Raw genomic sequence first — 22641 nt, forward strand, 5'->3', positions numbered from 1 at the left:
AGAAAAGGGCTAGAGATAAATGCGGGTCTCCTTTTTGACTTTTTTCTTTGTGTGAAGCAACTCTTGATATGATCACCTCAGCTGTTTTCTTAGACTTAATGATTGTTGTAGATAAAGCTTTTAAAATTTGTGCTACCCTAATAACTTTTTCAGATTTTGAATGTGCAAAATGAACCATTGTGGAATGACTGGCAGGATCTGAAAAAAGCCTGCACTGATGACCCCCAGGCCGTCATGAATATCATTCTGAAAGCAAAGGTTAGGCACCATCATGTGGATTTTGTTGAATGCATTAGAATGCATTAAACTTTGAATAGATAAATTCGTTGAAATAGCATCTTAAAACACTGATCAATGGAGATTACCTTTGGGGGAAGGATTCCTTTGCTCAGTTCTGTGGTACAGAAAAACATACAGATCTGTGTTTAATGTCAAGATTTGCATGTAGTTAATAATCCTTAAGTTTAAGTTATAATTCTTCTTTGAGATACAACCTGTTCTTTTCTGTTAGAACTTTGAAGACTTTAATAGCATGGCTTTTGGCATAATGCAGGCTTGATTGTTATGTAAGTATTAATACTGTAGGTCTGTCTGGCTTTAAAAGTGTCTCTCAAAAAAGCCATCTTGCTTACTGTGAGATGAGAAAGTATTCTCAATGCAGGCTGTGACTGACAAAATTGACTATCATCTTCTTCCCCTTGTCAATGTAATTATTTACTTTTTGCATGTGGGAGAGGAGTCTAAGCTACAGAATTTCTTGAGAAGTTGTTCAGAACTTTGGGAGAAACAGCTGTATCAGAGAGGGTAGAGTTTGTCCTTTTATTTTTTTTTTGTTTTTACCTTTTTTTTTTTTTTTTCCAATTCTTTAGGACTATGAGTTGTGTGAGGAATGGGGGCACTTGTATCCTGTCCCAAGAGAAGACTTGATCAACCTTCACCGTGAGCACCTTCTCCACTTACTGGAGATGGGAGACATGGAAAAAGCATTGCAGGTAGTAGCAAGACTCTTTCAGCCTTACATCCATGGGTCAAATAAGTTGAGAACTGTTTTCTTTGCCTTCTGCGTGTGCGTTTCATTACTTTTTTGGTTCCTCCCTTAAGAGAGGCTATTTGCTTAGATATGCTTTCAGGATCCTGGCTCTCCCTGTTCCACTTAAGTGAAAAATCCAGCTTGGCAATCTAGTTGTTGGAGCTAGTAGCATAAATGTCACTTACATGGAAATACAAGGCCCCTTTTATTTGTAAAATCATAATGAAGCATTTCTGTGCTGCTGAAGCAGAAGAACCAGAAGTGAAACTAATTACAGGAATTGGTCAGTTGTGCTTCAGTGCCCAAATTAGTGAAGTGTGAATTCTTCTGGTTTTAATAATTATGGAGCTGTTGCTAATAACAGAGAGCATAAAATAAAGTGCAGGCTCTTTCAGACTATGTAGCTTTGAAAATATCCCGGAAGCAAAGTGGAGACTTCTGATCACTACACCTTCTGTCCCATTCCTTGCTTATTTTTTTGCTTGCTTTAATTTAAAAAAATATTTTCATTAATAAATGGAGCAAATGGGCAATGAGTAGTGTATAAATGGATTGTTTAAATCATCCTTATATACATAAGACACTTGTGCAAATTAATTTGCTTGCTGGACCGTTGTAGGGCAATAATCTGTCATGCCCTTTATAAAGGCTACTTTCCAGGAATGTAGTAGGGATTCACTGTATTTTGTTTGGGTTTTTTTGTAGCTTTTACAAAGAATTGAAGACCCTGGTATTTGCCTTGCCATCAGTGAACAGTCCCTTGACCAGCATCCAAACTTGGCAGCGTCTCACTTCTTGGCTGATTACCTCACAGCTCACTTCTATGCGAATCTGACAACAGCACGCCGTAATGAAATCCAGGCACTCTATATAGGATCAAAGGTGAGTAAAACTCCTGCGTTGTGGGATTAACGGCAATATATAAATATATAAGTAATGTTATAATACATAATATATACATAATATGTAAAGTCTGTAGATTTTACCAGAGCATTATCACCATATCAGGTCTAAGATCCTGAGTCTCAGGATCCAAAGGAAAGTTAGAGATGCCTTAAAACTTCTCTTCCCCTTCTCCATCTTTGCAGTTCCTATATTATGAGGTGGTTGTAGCTCCCAATATGAACAGAACGGTCTTGTGTTTGAGTTGGAGGGAGTGGAGGAGCACACAGGCTAAAAGAGGGTGGGGTGGAATAAAATAAAATTGTGGTGTTTATCAGGACAGTTGCTATCTTTGTCCCAACTGAAAAACAAAGCATCCTCAACTTACTCTCTGTGTCAGTAACACCGGTGTCCTACATATGCCTGCCTGTATAGTGGTCTTTGACACATACGTGGCATGTTTCTCCCAAGTGCCTTCGAAAGGTACACAGTATCACTCCTCTTTTTAGATGGCCATTGTCTTTACAGAAGTCATACAGGTTCTGTGCTCAGCCTCGGAATAGATGCGCTAACCAGTAGATTACCTTGTTCAGATGCATTATATGTAAACAAAATGCAGTGCTTTTGGTAATGTCGGTTTTGTTGTAGGACTACAAATAGCAGCTTGCTCCAGTGTGTGCCACAACAGTATTTTGCTGGGCTTGTAAGGAATAGTAAGGAATGTTTCCTTACTTGTCCCTTTTGAAGATATGATTTAATTTGGAAAGTGTCTATATTAACTGCCCATCTTTAGGAGAATTGCTCTTATTTGCTCCTCTTGATGTTTCCTCGAATGATGGAAGGATAAAGGTTAGGCTAATATTCTTTTTATAAGCCTATTTTAATAAGAGAATGTCCTCTACCCTGCTACAACATATTTGTCACAGGGTCACAAAATGCTTTCCACTCTTCAACTGCCTCTGAAATGAGGGAGTGTTTTATAGAATGGGGAAGTGGAAGCTAAGTAATTTCTGGAAATCCACTCAGTAATTCTGTAACAGAAGTAGGAATAGGTCTGAGAAGTCCCACCTCCATTTTTTGGCCTCTGTGTGTTATTCCATTCTCTGCATAAGCTACCATGCTAGTTTCTTGTCTTTAATCTCACAGAAACACAGATTTGAAGGTGTATAATTTTAACATATGCTTTTTTCCTTGTGTCTCAGGTGCTGCTGACTCTGCCTGAGCTCTCCCGTGTTAACTACTTCCACCTCTCCTCCCGGCCGCTGCTCATGCTGGAACAGCTCCTCATGAATATGAAGGTGGACTGGGTAGCTGTTGCTGTGCAGACACTGCACCAACTCTTAGCTGGACAGGAAATTGGTTTTACTGTAGAAGACATTGACAATTTGCTCTCCAAATATGCAGAAAAAGCTCTCAACTTCCCTTTCACATTAAAAGAAAAGAGATCAGGTGACTGTCCCTGAGAATGCTGTTTTTCACTTGGGAAAGAAGAGCCAATTTCCCCCCAGAATCATTTCACCAGTTGTGCCACGACATTTTTAGATGTGTGCCTCCAGTCTCCCCCTAGCCCAGAATACGTTCTTGAAGTCTTTGCCTTTCTTGTAAATAGATGTTCTCAAGGACCAACAGCTTCAAAAGTTTCTTGGACTTTCCTCTGTTGCTCCTTTTTGGGGTCTCTTTTCTTATATGATATTGTTCAATTTTATTTCATTCCTGTTTAACGCAAAGTCACTGACAACTTCAGCAGTTCTAAAACCTGCAGCCAACTGCATCTTCCCCCAAACCGAATGGGGATTTAATCTTCCATAGTCTTTCCTCCTACCAGAGTCCTGTTCCTTGTTTCATATAAAAGACTTTTAAACTTGTAGTTCTGTTTAACATTCTCAGCACAGTTCTCCTTTCTAGTTTGCCAGTCCCTTCTCATCCGTGTTGTTTTCGATTCTCCTGCATTTGGCTCTCTCCTTTCAGGATTTCAGAACTGGAACAGCAGAGGGTGCTGCAGATCAAGTCCAGTGCTTTTGTTTCGCTGTATTAAAAGCTCATGGCGTGTGTACCTATCTGTATCTATTTATACCTACATATATGGTACCAACTTGCTTTATGCCAGTTTCCAAATGTTGGCTTCATTTCATGATTTAAAGATGCAGCTCTTGCTAACATAAAAGCATCACTTATCTGTCTTTTCCTGCCAAATGACCCATAACTTTGCAAGTATGTTCCTTCCACTGCAATGTGAAACATGTAGTATTTGCCATGAGCATCTTGTGTCAAGGAATTGTTTTCACATCTGATACTTATTCTCTGCTGTATTATTCCTGTGCCTATCAGTAGTCCATTGCTTTGATAAGGATCCCTTTCTTTGTGTTTTAGGTCATTGAATTTTATATAATTTTGCATGAATTGTTGTGGGCTAATTTTCGTGAAAACATAGTAATTTGTAATTACATAACTAGTCCTGTTTTGTGCTGACATTCTTACATACTCCTGTGAATAGATTCCTCTAGTCTTCATAAAAACAGGTAGACATATGGCCAGGATTGTTCACTGGGTTTTATGGGATTTTTTTCTTCCCTTTGTCCTAGATTCTCTGATACGTATCCAAGAAAGTCTCAGTCAGGTATTGGAGTGTGAAGCACTGTCTAAATCGGGATCATCGGAACTATCTCCTGTCAGCTTTACTGGTAAGGTTAAGACCTCGGTGCCATTTTCTTTCAACCTGTTCTTATTTGTTTTATCCCCTATGTATGTGTGTCCCACCACTTAATAGTAACTTGGGTTGCATTTAGTGCCAGTTAGTAGGTCTCTACAGTTGGGTGGTTTGGGCCCAATTAAAAGAAAACTTAGAGGAACAAGATGTGTATGGCTTTGTTTTGATTTTTGGTAGGTATCTACAAAATGTCTGAAAATTCAGCACAAAACCTTTCCATTCCAGACTCTACAGAAAAAAACAAGCCTGAACAGACCATAGGGAACAGGACTACATCTGCAGGAAAAAACAAATTACCTCTTTGCCACAGCTAGGTTGCTAGTGGATTAATGGTGTTGCAGGTTAATCTTTCTGTGTCTTGACTTCTGTACTCTCTAGGTATATAAGCAGAGCTTGTCTGGAAGCCCATTGTTGTGGTACTTCTTTGTGTCTTCCTATTCTTTGCTCAATAAATTTTTTTTCTTCTGGATCTTAACTTTGGTTTTACAGTAGAAATCTCATTTGTGTTGTATTTTTTTCCTCATTCTTTTGGTCCTTGAATTTATTTTTTTTTCTGGGATCCCTCTTGTGACCCGAGGGAAATAGCACACCTTGTATTGTCTGAGAGGCTCTGCTCACAGTCCTCAAACACAAATGAATAGAAACAAAATAATTTAAGCCAGAACAACTGAAGAATATTTGTGGGTTAAAAACAAACGCAAATCCTTCTATAGGTTCCATTCAGCATCTAATGTAAGAGGTGCACTCTTCGGAGGATGCAGTCTGCGCTCTCGGGAAATGGTTAGCAAATGATATCTTGAGACCTCCAAGGCTAGTGATTCTCAGCAAGTGATGGGCCTGAACTAGAGCTGCACAGTGATATCCTGATCTAGTTTAGGGTGTCTGAACTGTTCTCTGGTTCTGTATCATGAACTGAAGACTCTTCTTGCCTTGCCTACATGAAGTGACAGCAGCATCTTGGATTGGGTTGCGTAGCTCCTCAGTTTTTCTCATAATGGTCAGCTTAATATCTGTATGTTGTTACAAAACTTGAATGTGTTGTCCTGTAATGTTCTTTTGCAATCCAGTATCTACTTGCATGAACATGGGTTAGCTTTACTGGAATGGAGATGTTTTTGTTTTTTTTTTTTTCTTTTTTAGTTTAGTTGTACACAAAAGGTGGCTTGCAGGGCTGCAATGATGTGTTCAACTTTTTAATTAGCCTGTAGTGAAACTGGCTCACATCATATAAACTAAAAGTCTGTCTAATACTGTAAACTTGATTCAATGAGTATTCATTGGCAAGGTCAAAGATCCCAAAGGCCAAAGACTTAAACTCCAGCCTCTTTGAACTGATTTCCCCACAGTAGATTGTAAAGGGGACCAGAACAGGGAGGGATATGCTGTTGCTAGACGTACCACACCTCTCCTGAGATAACAAAGAAAAATATCAGTCTTCAGGAATGTCAACACTGGGTATCCTTAAGATTATATTTTATGCTATATCACTTTTTGGTATCCATATACCAGGGTATTTTTTTTCTTCCTCCTCTAAGTCTCTGCTTATAGATACAAGAACAGATACTGACAAATTGTCTTATACTTCTGTAATTGTTATGGTACAGGTCTCTTAATAGGTATGTACTCTTGCTTATCATAGAATCATAGAAAGAACTATAAGTTTACAATCTTACGATTTTAGCTTAAAGCATATATATTCCTTACACAATGTTTTTCTGCCATGCCTGGTTGAAAGATAATGGTAGTCATCTTGTGAGACAGAAAGATCTTATAGCCTCAGTAAGTCTAAAAAAACACTACTGTTTTCTGGTATTCAAGACTCCATTAAGCAGCTTAAATCCAGTTCCATGTTTTTCTTGGCCTGGCTCTTTTTAAGGTGTTACCATATCTGCAAGTCCCAGAGACAGAAGTCTGCAGCAGAATTTGTTTCCTCACGAATTTGTGCCTCCTGAGAAGCCTCCGCCAAAGCAGCAATGGATACCTGATGCCACTGAAACGACATGTATGGTTTGCAAAACTGAACGCTTTACTATGGTAAGGAGCAAAAACGAAGTACAGACATTCCTAGAACTGTGACCTTAATATGAACACTTGCTCATAGTCTGTTTCCTAAGAGACACTAGTTACTTTATCAAGTTTGTCTGCTGCAGTGTAGGCCTGACAAGATTGCTGGTCCTTTGATACTTAACCATTAGTTTCTATTTAGTGTAGCTGAGGAGACTGGCAACAGTTAGCTCCTTGCAGAGTCCTGTGAAGTGGTGGGGCCTAAAGAGGAAATCTGGTCATCAGAGAGGAGACAACTATGAGATCTCAAAAATGTGTAATAATAGCAGTATTAATATTTCAAAAGGCTGTCTAGTTGACTGTGCTGGCAAGAAATAACAGGAGCATCATATAATTCAGATTACCAATACAGAAAATGTAATCTTTGCTGTTGGTTACACTTATCTAAAACCTGTTGTTTCAGAGAGTGCTTGAGCAACTGCATTGGTGCTCTAAGGGAGAAGATTAATTTTGAATTTTGCAGGTGTGCTGGCAGTCTGTTATCTTCTGTTGCTTAGAAACAGTACTGTTTTCTCAAAGTGTCTATTGCTTTTAAATTTGGAAATTACTAAGATGGTATCGGAAAGACAGTCTACAGCTTCTGACTTTTCCAAGAGATGATCTAATTAGCGCTGGGATCAAAATTGGTTCAATTTAAATAGTGGAAAGCCCAAGACTGCAGCAAACATGTTTTAAATACCTGCCTCTGGGTTTTGGTTTGTTTGTTCCCCCCCCCTTACCATGCCCTCTCCAGAAAGGAATTATAACAGTGAGAATCAATCATTGTATAGTTCTGAAAAGCCTTATCATGCATGGTGTTTCCTCTCTTCAAATGGAGTAGGTTTACTCGTGAGTGGAGGCAGATATAGGAGGAGACTTCAGTAAATTCTTTCTGTTGTTCATTCATGACCTCTTTTGCTTAGTTTAACAGGCGCCATCACTGCAGGCGCTGTGGCAGGCTGGTGTGCAGCTCTTGCTCCACCAAGAAAATGGCAGTAGAAGCTTGCAGAGAAAATCTGTCTCGTGTATGCGATCAATGCTATAGCTACTACAACAGAGAACATCTCCCTGGCTTGGTACAAGACACAAACGTGTAAGTCCTTCCATTCTAGTTCTCCTCAATTTCATGTACACAGCAGAGCACATGAATGGAATGAGAGAGAAATAAGCATTTGAGTTTATCTGGGTAATATAACATCATCAGATTTTTGGCCTCCAGCTGTTGGGATTTTCACGTTTGATAGGTGTGGGGATGTTCCTTGTGCCTTAGCTTACTTTTCATACTAGAAAGAACACTGGCAAGCCAGGCAACAAAGTCTTTAATTCTTTAAGCATCAGTTATCATTAAACCTAAGAATTGAATGCTTTGATGCGAACATATTCAGCACAAACTGCTACAGTGTGACAGTTTCTTGCAGTTTACTCAGCTCCTGGATTAATGTCACATGTTGACTAGCTCTGCTGAACCTATCAGTGTTTTAATGTTATTCCATAATCCCTTGATTACAACTGCTTGAACCCTTGGGGATTCGAATGCAAGTTCATGATTAGATTAGGCTTTGAAACCACCCTTAATAAAAGGGACAGCTGTGATGAAAGACTTCATGATGTGGTTGCTTTAAGCTGAGAATTGGACTGAAATTCGTTGTGTGTGTTAGGCCAGCTGGTGAAAAGCACAGCTGAAAAGAGTTGAGTTTTACTCTCTGTGACCCTGTCAAGCCTGCTGATACTGCCATAGCCGATACTGCTATCAGCAGGTTTGACAGGGTCACAGAGAGTAAAACTCAACTCTTTTCAGCTGCACTTTCAGCTGCATTTCCTCTTTTCCTAGGAAGCCTGCAGATAGCAGTATCTGCTCTGGCAGTATCAGCAGGCTTGCTAGGAAAAGGGGAATACTGTGCAGATCTGAAAAAACAAGCAGTCACCCCTAGCTAAACCAGTTTGCGTCAGAATGATTGCTTACACTGCCAGATTAGGTCAGCAGAGCCTAGCAGTGAGCTTGAATGTCATCTGTCATGTTTTAATTGCTTAAGTGTCTGGGGTTTTTTTATATGTGCCCTATTTGTATATCAAAACCAACTAAATCTTAAGGACAGAGACCTGGATGCCAAAAACTTCATTTTAGCTCTGACATATTCTGATACTGGGCAGTTCTTGTTCTCAGTACCTGCTTTTTTTTATGATGTGTGCAACAATACTATTCTTACAGAAGGTTATAAGAACTAGTTACTTAGTGTAGTTGAAATACAACAATGCAGAGGCAGGATCTTAGATTTCCAGACAGTAGTGGGTAGGGGCAGGGCAATGGGTCAGAGAGGGCAGGGAGGGAGAGATGTTAGATTTTCACAAGACAGTGTTCTGAAAAGGCTAGCCATATTGATCTCTCTTTTAAAAGTATGTTTTCCCTAGTCTGCTGGAGTAGGCATGATGTTTCTTTCTGTCATTTTATTACAGCAGAAAAGAAGATCAGAACCAAGTGGAAGGTAAGGAATGGAGTAATATTAAACTTCAAATTTTTTTTTTTTAAAGTGCCTGATTAGCAGCAGAGTTAGAGATAGGAAACTGATACATCTAGTTGCAGCTGAAGGGTGATCAAAACTTCAGTTACAAAATATCACTGATGGTTTTTGCATGTGCAGGCTGAAATTGAGCATTCCAAACTTCTGTGAATGGAAATTGAGATTTAGGAGAGATGTCTGAGCCCATATTGAATGTGCTGGATGGGAAGTAAAGGAAGGAACTGAAAAACAACAGTTGGAGAATGCACTTTGCATACTAGAAACAAGTCAGTGAAAGGCTGTGGTATGAGTAGGAATTAATTAGCCCACTACAGAGCTGTGCTGAGTGATCCTCTTTTTACAAACCGTGATAGTACAACTCTGAATACCACTGCAGTGCGCTGTGGTGTTTGATACCCCATGCTGGCTGGGGATAGCACAGGATGAGGCTCCTGTCATGGGTCTGGTTGTGTCCTGAGTTCCATCTCCTTTGCTGGCTGTGTGAATATGGACTAGTAATTTCTCTTTGGTGCCTCAATTTCCACATCTAGTATCATAACCCTTCAGGAAAAATAACAAAATTTAGTTGACTTTTTCTTTTTGTCTGCCATTTTTCCTCAGAAGGTATTTACTGTTTGTTGCGTAGTCTGGTGTTTGAGGTGATTCTGCAAAATTTTCCTACACTGACATGAAATTCTGGCAGACCAAAACATAGTTATTTGAAGTGCTTACAGCAGTCATGTGAAATATGGTACAAAATTTGCATTTGTGCTACAAAACAAATGAAAATATTTTTCCTTACTTGTCCCTCTTCAAGTATGATGGTTTTTTTTGTTGTTGTTTGTTTTGTTTTTTTTGTTGACTGAAGTCTTGCTTTACTGCTACCTTTGTTACAAGACTGAAACAGCTGAAATGCAGTTTCTGAGCTGCTGCTTCTGGTTAGATCTTTCTCTTTGCCTGCAGCATTGCTACACATCACTGGGCCCATATGATTCATTCAGTAGGAGTGAATATGAACAGTATGGAAGTCCTCAGATTTAAGAGGGAAAGCGTTTTATTCTGCTTTTCTAACTTATCTGATGAGACTGTGAAGAAGGCTTATCAAATGTTTTCAAGCCTGCTTTATTGTGATTATTCCAGTTTCCAGTTCAATTTAGAAACAGCATTTTTCTTTTTTTATTCACCCCTCAGTTTGAGTTACTCAACACTCTTAACAGTCCTTCTGTGAAATCTAGAACAGTGAATTTTGAGACTTTTTTTTTTTATTTTAAGTTTTTCCAGGGAGAAGAGGAAGTTGATCAGGGGAAAGAGTAGCAAATTAGCATTATTCTCCATTTCTTAGCATTGTGAGATTAGCCATTGGTTTTTTGCCAGGAACCACAAATCACAAGCTTGAGCATCAGAGGGCTTGTGCATTCTCAGCTGCACTCAGATGACAGACAATATTTGATTTGTAGCTGTTCTAGGCTAATAATTTCAAAACAGAAATTTCCTTAATCTGGAGGAAAGAAAAAGACTTTTCACAGAAATGACATTTCTTGAATCATTTGATCAAAACTCTTTTAGTCTTAAAGCTGCTGGGACTATATGTTCAAATAACCTGAATTCTAAAAAGAAGATACAGGCAGTTAAGTCAATTTACCCTTTCTTTTACAACTGATTCTTCAGTTTCCCTTTTTAGCTGTAACCCACAGTTCTCATATTTCCACTTCCCTCCTGCACAGAAATATTTAATAACTTGCCTGAGGGAAGGCTAAAGAGGGGAGGTTGCTGTGCTTGATGTCCAGCAGGATAAGAGTTGGGTAATCATTTGAAGACATGTTACTGGAGCCAGTTTTTGGTGATAGGGTGTTAGTAACAGTGAGAGTAAGTTTAGGTACAATTTGGCAGCCTGCTGAGAAATGGCTTTTCTGAAATCTGTGTGCTGGGCATGTGATTCTGGCAGGAAATGGCACAATGAGAGGATTACAGATGACAACCACCCCATGCAACGCTACAGGCTTGGGGAGGAGTGGCTGGAGAGCTGCCTGGCAGAAAAGGACCTGGGGGTGTTGGTTGACAGCCTCCTGAACATGAGCCAGCAGTGTGCTCAGGTCACCAAGAGGGCCAATGGCATCCTGGCTTGTATCAGGAATAGTGTGGCCAGCAGGACCAGGGAGGTGATAGTGCCCCTGTACTCCGCATTGGTGAGGCCGCACCTCGAGTGCTGTGTTCAGTTTTGGGCCCCTCACTACAAGAAGGACATCGAGGTGCTGGAGCGTGTCCAAAGAAGGGCAACGAAGCTGGTGAAGGGTCTGGAGCACAAGTCTTATGAGGAGCGGCTGAGGGAGCTGGGGTTGTTTAGTCTGGAGAAGAGGAGGCTGAGGGGAGACCTTATTGCTCTCTACAACTACCTGAAAGGAGGCTGTAGCGAGGTGGGGGTCGGTCTCTTCTCCCTAGTAACAAGCGATAGGACGAGAGGAAATGGCCTCAAGTTGCACCAGGGCAGGTTTAGGTTAGACATTAGGAAAAATTTCACTGAAAGGGTTGTCAGGCACTGGAACAGGCTGCTCAGGGAAGTGGTTGAGTCTCCATCCCTGGAGGTATTTAAAAGATGGGTAGATGTGGTGCTCGAGGACATGATTTAGTGGTGGACTTGGCAGTGCTAGGTTAACGGTTGGACTCGATGATCTTAAGGGTCTTTTCCAACCTTAACAATTCTATGATTCTGTGATTCTATGATTCTATGTGTCCTTAGCCAGGTTTGTTGCTTCTTGTACAATGATTCTACCTGGTGTTTTCTTTTTGGCTGCAGAAACTTCTAATAATGAATATTCCGCAGTGGTGCGAATACCCAAGGCAACTGAGCTTGAATGGATTTTTTCCCTGAATGAAGAGGAGAATGAAATTGTACGCAGTGAATTTTATTATGAACAGGTGAGGTCTGGAAAAAGAGAGTCCAGTATAAGCAGTTCCCTGGAGAACTACCTCAATACCCATGTTTGTCTGTCTTTCCTCGAATTGCCAGGCTCCCAGCTCTTCCTTGTGTATTGCCATCCTTAGCCTGCACAGTGACAGCATAGTGTGTGGCCACCAACTGATAGAGCACTGCTGCAAATTGTCTCAAGGGCTCACTAATCCTGAGCTGGATGCTGGTCTCCTTATGGACATCATGAAACAATTGCTCTTCAGTGCCAAAATGATGTTTGTAAAAGCTGGAAGGAGCCAGGATCTAGCTCTCTGTGACAGGTGATTTATCAGATGTTCACTAGGATGTATGGAGGTATTGTCGAGACCATTATCCTTTTTTACTGGGGAGTGGAGGGTGGGAGGGTTGTTTTGTGATTGTACTGTGGATATTTTAAACAAGAAGAAAAGTTCATGATGTAAGAATAATGTAAGAGTTCACATAGTAGAAATTCAAGTAATATGACTACATAATAATTACTGAGAAAATTCTCAGAGTAGGGAGAAATAATTCACAAAGACTGAGGTAAATATTCTACTTCTGATATTGTGTATCTCCTTTCAATCTATATTTCAATACAGGATTTTAAACCTGTGCTTCCTGAGAATGAGCATTTTACACTTTCCTCAAGTTTTGTCCTACAGAGCTTGAGGTGGCAGGTGTCATATATAAATTTCACACGTACTATTTTGATTTGGTAACATATAGCTGGTGTCCGCAATCAGCGTCTGCCAGTGTTTCACTGAATGTGGAAAAAAAAAAAAACCCCACCAATAAAAAATAGTCTGAATAGGATAGTATGATGGATAGAGAAACCTGATACACTGGTGATTAGGAACCACTGTTCTAAGAGTTGTCTTTGATATAAAGTTCTTTAAGTGTATGATAATAGTGAAAGTGTATGCATTTGTTTCCTCTTTGTTTTCTTCTAGCTACATCAGCAAAGTGGATGTGTTGAATATTTTGGTTGCTGCTGCTTACCGTCCAATACCATCTTTGGATCAGATTCTTCTCCCTGCAGCAGTAACAAGATTAAGAAATCAGCTTCTGGAAGCAGAGTACTATCAGCTAGCTGTAGAGGTAATGACAGTGGAGGGATGTCAGTGTTAATAATGCTTCTGTAGTGGCTTTTGTTTTTCTCCCTCCTGAGTTCAGATGGATGTGATGTGTGAAATGGACAATATTTAAACAGTTACAAAGTGGAATTAAGTTTTTAAATAAGGAAGAAATAATTTTCTGAACACTGGAAAAAATATTCTGAGAAGGAAAAGTCCTTCTGCTGCGGAGCAGGCTGCTGAAGGGAAGGGTAGGGGCCTTGTTTCCCAGTAGAATTAAAATTGGAATGGACTAACTGCAAGAAAGTCATTAAATGGAGGAATCTTGCGTCGAGTAGAAGGGCTGAGACATCCTTTGTGGCAGGACCTTATCTGAAGCTTGTATGTTTGTTTTCATTTGTCCCTAATGCCACAGCAGGTATTAGTAAGGCACCTTTCCCAAGTGTTTACTTGGAAATCAGCAATGGTGGCAAATCTGTCTAGCGGAGCTCATCTGATGTGGTTTATCATCTTCTGTCCTGCTGCTAGGATTTTGTAAGCCTCTGCTTATGGCATTGCAGTTTGTTAGGAAAGGGATTATGATACTACAAACAGAATTAGGAGTTTTAAGGGGTAATAAACAGCAGGAATAGATGACATATTTGAATAAAAATGGTTCATGTTTAAGGACAGCTGGTCTAGTAAAGTAAATCAGAGATAAATTTGATCAGCAAAGTTATGAAAAATGAAAAAATTTCCTGGCAGTTCATGAAGCATCTTCTATTGCTTGCTTGTTTGTGGTTTTGTTTTGTTTTGTTTTTTAAACCACAAACCTGATGAATTCTACTCTGTAAAAATCATTTGCTTTATAAGAAAAGCAGATGTGAAAATGTCCTGAGTCATAAAAGTGCTGAACTGAAATTTCCCAGATACATAGTTGCTTAAACTTGTACAATAAAAAATTCTACATTTGGAGATCATGGGTGTTCTGGTAGTTGGCATTTTGTGCCAGTAATCCAGAAATAATCAGCATGTCTTTTTTTGTTTTGTTTTGGGGTTTTTGTTTGTTTATTTGTTTTAATGGGATATGTGCTTTAGGAAGTGAAAGGTCACAATCATAGACTGCGTGATAAGCCAGTTTTCCTGTTTTCTGTACCGGGACTGTGTTGCAATATTAACAAGCAATTTTTAATTTAGGTTTCTACAAAATCTGGGTTGGATCCCGGTGGAGCATGGCATGCCTGGGGCATGGCTTGCCTTAAAGCTGGAAATTTAAGTTCAGCAAGAGAGAAGTTTAACCGATGTTTAAAGCCACCTGTGGATCTAAACCAGCTGAACCATGGTTCAAGGCTAGTCCAGGATGTGATACAGTACCTGGAGTCCACAGTGAAGCCCATACTCATTGCGGTAACAGTCTTCTGTTCTGTCTGCTCTGAAGGGCTATAGCAAAGCCAAGTATTGATGTTTTAATACACATCTTATAGGAATGCATGTTACAGTATCAGGTGTCAGGTTTCTTTCCTTCTTTTGTCATGATTGCATATTGCAGACTTAATATTGTTGAGAAATATGTTTGTTAGTTGCTTCCTCACGGTGAATTGGTGGCTGAGAACCAGACCATAGGATTTTACAATAATTTGGGGTATACTCAGTGGAGGGGAAAATCTGTACTGGTTAACATGTTATTACTACAGTCTGAGGAAACTAAACTCAATCCCAACAAAGTTGTGATGCCCTTTTTCTGCTGAAACTCTGATAACTTTGCAGGAACTCAAAGGGGAATTTACAAATGCTATCCCACTCTTCTTTCCTTGTCAAAAAGCACTGTTACATGGTTTGGGATTAGCTCTGGAAGTTCTGATTAGGTACCAAAAAATGACTTTTAGTACTAAGTAACTGCAGAATCATAATGATGAAAGACCTCTTAGTAGTACGTATTCAAGGAGAATAAAAAAGCCTGTTTGAACTAGGTTATTGGAGTAGCTGTTGACAGTGGAATTGTGTTTAAATCAACAAGCCTCCTGTCCGTCCCTGGAAACAGCTACGCTAGCTACAGCAACATTCATCACCTCTGTTGATAGGAGGGTTCCAATCTAGTGTTCATAACAAGCATTACTGGAGTCTCACCCCTCTAAAGCAATATCTGTTTCAAAAACAACAACAGAAAAGCTTCAGGGCTGGGTGATAAGATCTAATTGAAATGAAAGTTTTCCTTTTAGTCATTAACTATCATTGATTCTCTGTTTTAATGGCAGGATGATGATTACTTTGCCACATTGAGGGAACTTGAAGCAACACTGAGAACGAGAAGTCTGTCTCTGGAGATGATGTGTGAGGGGAAGATTCAACACAACAGCTACTATCAAGAGTGCTTGTTCTATTTACATAGTTATGGCACTAATCTGGCAATAATAAGCTTTTACATGAGGCATGACTGTATGAGAGAAGCACTGCTTCACTTGTTAAATAAGGTGAGTAATCTAATTTGCCATCACCTAAATGGAAATTTGAGAAGTAGCTACGAGGACTTCAAGGCCAGTCTGAGATGGTAATGAGCATCATGCAGCGTTCTGGGTGTTTTTTCTGCACAGGAGTTTTCTGAGGTCCTAAATGTTATATGAACTATCCAGTGACTGACAGGAATTCAGTGACATGAAAAAATAACTTCTCTTCCCCATTGTGTTGAAAGAGTGGCTTCTAGAGCGTAGAAAAGTGCCTTTTTTTTTGAGTCCCTGCATTAACAGCACTGTCTTTTTTCTACAAAGCTGAAAATCTGGGGCTATGGTTACACAGTTCAGAAGAGACAAGGAAGATTTTGAATTCCAACATGCCGATAACAATAGACACTTTAGTTGGTATCACAGTGGCTCTGTCTCTTGGTATTGTTTGTTTAATCAGACACCCACGTTTGCACTTCTGTAGCTGTTAGGAATATAAGGGAATACAGGATCATGTCCCAGAGGACAGAACTCTAGGGAAACAAAAAAATGGTTTCTGGTTCTGCCTTAGGAAAACTGCATAATGTAGCAGGGCTTGAGAATGTCTGGAGGAAACAGTTCTGTTGGTGTTAAATTACAATTAAACCTAGCAATTATTCCAACAAGGCTCTCACTAATTCATTGAGGGTGCTTCTTAGGAGGTGTGAAGGAGATGTGAATCCATTACATCTCACCAGCTTGAAGGCTGTAAGTGTGTGGGGTGTTTTCTTTTCTTTTTTAAGTTTCTGTGCTTGTGTTTGATTTACTGATTATTTTTTTTATTGTTATTTGAAATAATTCTTATTGAGAATGTACAACTTGAGACACCAAATTCTGTTATCTTCGGTCTGCTTATGAGCTTATTAATAGAAAATTAATTCATCTTATCAGCTTTTCTTTCTCATTATATCATCAGCCATTCCAAGCTCACATACTCATCTGCATATTAAATTTGCTTTTCAGATGTGTCCTTTATATGAGTTTAAACTTGCCTTTAAAGAAAAGTTGCGTATTTTTGCAGTGCTGGTGAAACAATTGCACTAGTCAAGTAGCGGACATTGCAAGTGCTCTAGACACACAATCTGATAGGGAATTTTGGACAAGGAGACTTGGTATTGATCACGCAAACTAGAGAGGAAGGTTTGTTACTTTAAAGCTGTAAGGTACTAGGATTCTAATGAAACATCTTGCAGTTGGTTTTTTTTTTTTTTTTAGAACCGTTTTATGTGGACAGGCTTTGTAGCTTGGATCTTACTGCAAGATTTAAAAAGTAAAAAAAAATTCCATATCATGTCTTTAAAACGTTTATGCAGGCCATGCTGTCACACATGCTTCTTTCCATAGTAACATTAGTATGTGAGGCTGCATTTGTGAGATCATAGTCAGGAGGTTGATGGAAGTAAATATCCCCCTCAGCTCACTATTTGTGAGGTTTCATCTGAACTACTGTGCCCAGTTTTGTGTTCCCTAGTACAAGATAGACATTTTCAGATAGGAACAAGTCTAGTGGAAGGCCACCAAAGTGATCACGGGCCTGAAGCACGTGATATATGCGGAGAGTGACAGAGCTAGGTTTTTCCAGCTTGAGGAAGAGAAGACAAAATGAGATCTATGTGCTGTTTTCAGCTACCAAATGGGTGATTATAGGGAAGATAGAGCCAGGCTTATCTCATATGTGCACAGTAAAAGGGGAAGAGCCAGCAGGCACAATTTGGAGCAAGGGAAATTCCAACTGGATATAAGGAAAAGTTTTTTGGTTTTATTTTGTTTTGGTGATGGGTTTTTTTTGTTTTTGTTTTTTTCCCAGTGAGGATGTTTAGACATGGGATCAGGAGCCCAGAGAGGCTGTTGAATCACCCTACTTGATCATGTTCAGAACTTGACTGGACAGGCCCAGAGCAGTGTGACCTAACTTGGAAGCCATTCTTTGAGTGGGGGTTTGAACCCAGTGACCTCCAGAGATCCCTTCCAACCTAAATTATTTATTAATTTTATGATCTCTCTCACTTAATACTCCTTCACGTTATATAAGGAAAATCATAAGCCACAGTGGCTTTGCTTCAAGCTACCTTTCTGATGTTTGTGTAGGAATCCCCATCGGAAGTGTTCATTGAAGGGATCTTCGTTCCAAGTTATGAAAGTGGAAAACTACATATGTTGGAGAACTTGCTGGAAATCATTGATCCAGGATTGGAGAGCTGGGGAGTCTACTTGATTGCAGCCTGCAAATACTTGCAGAGAAAGAACTACTACCATATTCTGTATGAGCTGCAACAGTTCATGAAGGTAAGATGAGGATCAGTGCCATATCTTTCAGTGAAATGTTGAATACTGTTAGACTTTTTGGTTATTTACTGTGGTGTAAATCTGCATGGTGGACAAGTATATTTTTGCTACTTTCCAGTCCTAAAAACCAGATAGGAATGCCTGAGCCTGACTGAAGCTGACCTGCTATGTGTTTGTCATGGATGTGGCACATTGCAGTAGCTCAACTATTCCTTTAAAGAACATAAAGTATTGTGTGCTTTATGTGAGCACTTTAGTGCAGACAAGGATTAGTGAAGGTAGCGTACTTTGGTCCATCTTAGCGTTCAGTGTATTTCTTCTAGGATCATGTTCGTGCTGCCATGACCTGCATTAGATTTTTCACTCATGGAGCAAAGTCTTACACTGAACTGGGAGGCAAACAGACGTGGCTTCTAAAGATCAAGGACCATCTCAAAGTCTACCTGCAGGAGGTCTCCAGAAGTTCAGGAAGGAAAAAAATGGCATTCACTTTTCGGAAGAAAATGTCTGCTACAGATGTGTCGAGGTATCTATAAACAAGAAGCTAAGTTATAGGAAAGGGGAAATTCAGCCTTTTGTCTTCCCCACTGCCAATGGTTGTGTTTAAGTTGGCTTTAGCTAAAAGATGCTAGCTGTCCCTGACCCAACTCTGACTTTTATGTAGATGCAAGTATAGGATTCCCATTACCTTTTCCCCCAACAACCCAACCCAGGAGATGAGCAATTGTTTCTACTAAAAATATCAGTCTGTGTCATCTACCTTCCTTTAATTTAAAAATACAAACAAAAACCCTACAGTGCATACAGCTATATATTGATCCACAAGTTTTCTTGCTTTTACTCTCCCTTTCCTTTCCACAAAGCAAGCAGCTTTGTGGTGCTTAGCTGCCTACCGGGGTTAACTCACAACATTTGACTATGTACGAGTTATAGGTGCCAGACATAACTGAATCCCTGCATTCAAAAGCTGAAGTGTAAATTTAGCCAGATCTCTCTTGTTCTTGTGCTTTTATATCTTGGTTTCCTTAGGGACTTTTTCTTTCCTTTTTTTTTTAGGCTCGACTCTTAACTTAAAGGTGGGGGGGAGTGTGTGTGATGAGGTGGGAAAGACGGAGCGGATATTTATCTGGGATCCAGATTCTCTGGCTCACTTCTTTGAAATAATGTGAACAACTGCTCATCTTCAGGTTGTGATGCATGTTGAGTGCACAGGTCTGAAAAGTGTCTTATTGCTGCAGACCTGGCTACACAAAAGACAAAGTCAAAAAGTAACAAAAATAATTATAATTTGGAAATATGTCTTATTTTGAAATGTGTTCAAGTAGCAAGTTCACACAAATAATAATTGACACTTTCTCTATTTCAAAATAAAGTGAGATTTTTTTTTCCCCCTTATCTAGGCACATCAATACAGTTGATCTGCAGATGGAAGTAACAAAGTTCCTGCATCGCTGTGAGAGCTCAGGAACCGCTCAAATGACAGGTTCCTCCTTGCCCACACTCTTTGGAAACAATACCATGAAAATGGATGTTGCTTGCAAGGTACTTACGGCTATTTCCAACACTATTTATCATCAGCAATACTCTTGACATATGGGTTGAAACACTTGATGGTTGGAGCAGCCTCTGGTATTTATTATGGGCAGGTTATTTGTGCATGTATGCAACCTACTGTTTATGAAAAATTCATGTTTTTCCTCCAAGTAGAAGAGAACACTTGAGAACCTGGAGCTCCTCTCCTCAAAGTTCAAACTTTCAGAGGCAGAGGATCCCAAATCCAAATAGTAATGTGCCATTTGGCTATGCATCCTATTGTGTTTTGAAACAAGACAAATATTGCTATTATTCTAACCCTTCTTAACTTCAGCTCAGCTCCATCTGTAAGTTGCCCAATGTCCCACAGGGAATCAGTGTGTGGCAACAGACCCCGTGTTTGCTCTACTTGTTGGGATGGTGCTGGTTTTTGTTGAAGTAATGCATTGTCTTTTGGCCTCTGGGTAAAATCTGGAAATGCATTATTATTTAACTGTATGTAAGGAAAAAGGAATGTGCATCCTCAGACTTGTCTGTGCCTCTCTTTCCAGGTCATGTTGGAAGGCAAAAACATTGAGGAGGGGTTTGGGATTGCTTTTAGAGTCCTTCAGGTATGGAAAAACTTGATATAACAAGCATTATTATTACAAAAGAAAATCCTGCAAGCAGCAATTGTTTAAGCAGAAGACTTTTTTGCAAGATGTCTTTTAATCCCCAAAAAGGAAAACCTCTTGCGAGAAAAGTCACTAGTTGAAGTCTTAAATGTCTGTGTATTTGGAGGAGCATTGGTAAGGAAATGAAGATGCTGCTTCAGCAGGACACTTCCAAACTAATTGGCTCCTACAAAGGAATTAAGTACAGCTTTTCCTTCGCCGTGTACCTTGTTCAGTCACTTAATTCTGGCAAACCACAATCACAGATGTGAGCAGAGAGCTCTGACTTGGTAGCTCTCTGCAGTTCATGATAGCCATGCAAAGACACAGTGAATAAATAAGGCCAGGGCTATCTCTGTACTATTCTCCTGGCTGGGAGAGCAAAGCTAATTAACTGGAGACTCTCTCTGGGGACCTCTCCTTCCCCATGTCTGGTTAGAAGTTGAGGCGCTTATCAGTCAGCATAGCACATGAGCCTCCAAACTTTTCTGTGTGTTTCTCATCCATATATTAGGAGCTGCTAAAAGCTACTGCTCCAAGCAGTGCAGTTTGCAGTTGCCTCCTGTCTGGGACAGAGGGTTTATCAGGGCCACTTCTGGACAGAGGTGGTACACTGAAACAGTATTTGTGGATATGGCAGGCCCTGCTCCCTCTTTCAGGTCAGGATGTACAAGGCAGAACACCTGTTTGTAGTGAGATGGAGAGCCTTAGAAAAAGAGCACTTCTTAGCAGCACCAGCAGTCACTACCCCCCAGTAAAAATGGAGCAGTGAGTCCAGCTGCCTAGCATCACTTCTGTTTCCTTCCTTTTTTTTTTTTCTTTTCTTGCCTTATTCATGGCAGGATCAGCCCGCAGCTTTTATCATCTCTTCCTTCATATGGGAGGTGTATGATGGTCAGTTGCCTCCTGTTTCTTGGGGTACACAAAGGGTGGCTGCTGGTGGGGTGGCTGGAGGAATATAGTGGGAGCTTGCTAAGTGAGGGAGAGATGGGTAGGGACCTAGGAAAGATCTTTTCCCAGAAGAAATAAAACTGATTTTTTTGCCACCCCTGAAAAGGAGGCGGTAACAGTGCTCTTGTTCTTGAGCAAAATTGAGTTTTACCTGCTAATTATAGAAAACCTTTAAGCCAGCCCTGAGCAGTGGTGACTGGAAAATCAGAGGCCTCCAAAACAGCTTTGACTTTTGGAGCATGGTGTTTTGTCCTTAGGAGAGATTGTCTCAGTTGTATAGACTACCTGTGAGAAAACCTGCTGAGAACATTTAACATGTTGCTCTGATGTTCCAACTACCTCTAGGACTTCCAGCTGGAGGCTACAGAAGTGTACAGCAAAGTGGCCAAGCAGCTGGTGAAGCAGCAGAAGTACAGTGAGATCCGGCAGCTCCTCAAGTGTGTCAATGAGTCTGGAGTTGCAGCAAAAAATGATGGGGATAACATTATCCTAAACTGTCTAAATGAGTTCAAGAACATTCCTGCTGAGGTAATTCTATCCAGCATTGTGTCCCTTTTGAAGTAAAATGGGTATGTACAGTACAGGCTACAGGGAAACCATCCTGTGGTGCCTGTACTGCTCTTTTAGTAAGTCCTTCATATCTTCTGGCTCTGTACTGCGTGCGTTGTTTAAAGGTGGGAGTGTGTGGTTTGCCTTATGCAAGTTACTCTGAGAGGAAGTGATAAGTAGCTGTAGCATGCTCCTACCCTGCACTTCCCAAGTAAGTACCCATGATGGGGAAAGAACCTTTGCTCCACAGAATCCTGCCAAATGCTCCTGATTGGGGTGGGAGGTGTTCTCTTCAGTGAGGCTTCCCGGGCTAACACAGAGTATGTGTGGAGGCAGAAACCTCCTGTCTCCATAGGAAACAACTGTAAGACTCCCTTTGCCTACTGCAGTGTCTCTTCCATCCCAGTGAAGGGGCCGACTTCTGCTGGGGTGCAGAGAACCTACAAATTCATTTCCTGCAACACGAGCCATGTCTATGGGGGACTCCCAGGCTCATAGCATTCTCTAGGGATACCCCCCAGACATGGCAGGCAGGAGAAGCTGTGGTAAAGGGAAGAATTGGGCTTTGTGTTTTCTACATCTGCAGCACTTGCAGTTGGGACAATGTAACCGTCTAGCTGTGATCTCAGCATCCCTTCCTCTATGCAGGGCTTTGGTCCCTGATGGAGTAAAGGTTTGCAAACTATAGTCACTCTAAATGTGAACACCTTTTCCCTTTTCTTTGGATACAGGATCTCGATAATCTGATTCAGGATATGGACAGTGATGAAAACAAGGTAAGTCAAAGTACAGTAGAGGAACTCCTTTAGCAAGAGCTAAACAGCCCAGCCTTGGTCTGCAGGCTACGTGCTCTCCTTCACCATCTTCTCTCTCATCCTCACTCAAGCCAAAGTTTTGAAGGCCACTTCCTAGAGTGTAGAAATCACAGAGAATTCCTCAAGGCTGTGGTGTCTGTGACTGTAGAGCTGTGACATGAAGGTACCGATTGATGTTATCCCTGTTAGTTCCTTGACAGTCTTCAGAGTGAGGGCTAGGCATTTGTTATAGTGGG

General features: G+C 40.4%; 1 protein-coding gene across 9 annotated transcripts in view; it reads left to right on the top strand.

Annotated features, from left to right (window-relative positions):
• The window catches only part of ZFYVE26 (zinc finger FYVE-type containing 26), a 52230-nt gene that overhangs the window by 26310 nt on the left and 3279 nt on the right, over nt 1-22641 (top strand). For 7 of the 9 annotated variants that reach the window (XR_014228911.1, XM_082318534.1, XM_082318537.1 and 4 more), the window contains 19 exons: nt 154-258; nt 870-992; nt 1736-1912; nt 3115-3361; nt 4495-4593; nt 6496-6653; nt 7586-7755; nt 9117-9145; nt 11955-12076; nt 12168-12388; nt 13040-13187; nt 14339-14548; nt 15397-15612; nt 17707-17904; nt 18228-18430; nt 19305-19446; nt 19989-20048; nt 21387-21569; nt 22322-22366. Coding sequence is in view for 8 of the 9 variants with exons in the window: in XM_082318534.1 (XP_082174660.1) it covers nt 154-258; nt 870-992; nt 1736-1912; nt 3115-3361; nt 4495-4593; nt 6496-6653; nt 7586-7755; nt 9117-9145; nt 11955-12076; nt 12168-12388; nt 13040-13187; nt 14339-14548; nt 15397-15612; nt 17707-17904; nt 18228-18430; nt 19305-19446; nt 19989-20048; nt 21387-21569; nt 22322-22366 (2856 nt within the window). In the remaining variant the exon portion in view is untranslated. Of the gene's footprint in view, nt 1-153; nt 259-869; nt 993-1735; nt 1913-3114; nt 3362-4494; nt 4594-6495; nt 6654-7585; nt 7756-9116; nt 9146-11954; nt 12077-12167; nt 12389-13039; nt 13188-14338; nt 14549-15396; nt 15613-17425; nt 17684-17706; nt 17905-18227; nt 18431-19304; nt 19447-19988; nt 20049-21386; nt 21570-22321; nt 22367-22641 lie in introns of those variants that run through there. The other 2 variants (XM_082318535.1, XM_082318539.1) reach the window with 2 other exon arrangements.

This window comes from Platalea leucorodia, assembly GCF_965183815.1.
Source record: "Platalea leucorodia genome assembly, chromosome: 7".
Taxonomy (NCBI): domain Eukaryota; kingdom Metazoa; phylum Chordata; class Aves; order Pelecaniformes; family Threskiornithidae; genus Platalea; species Platalea leucorodia.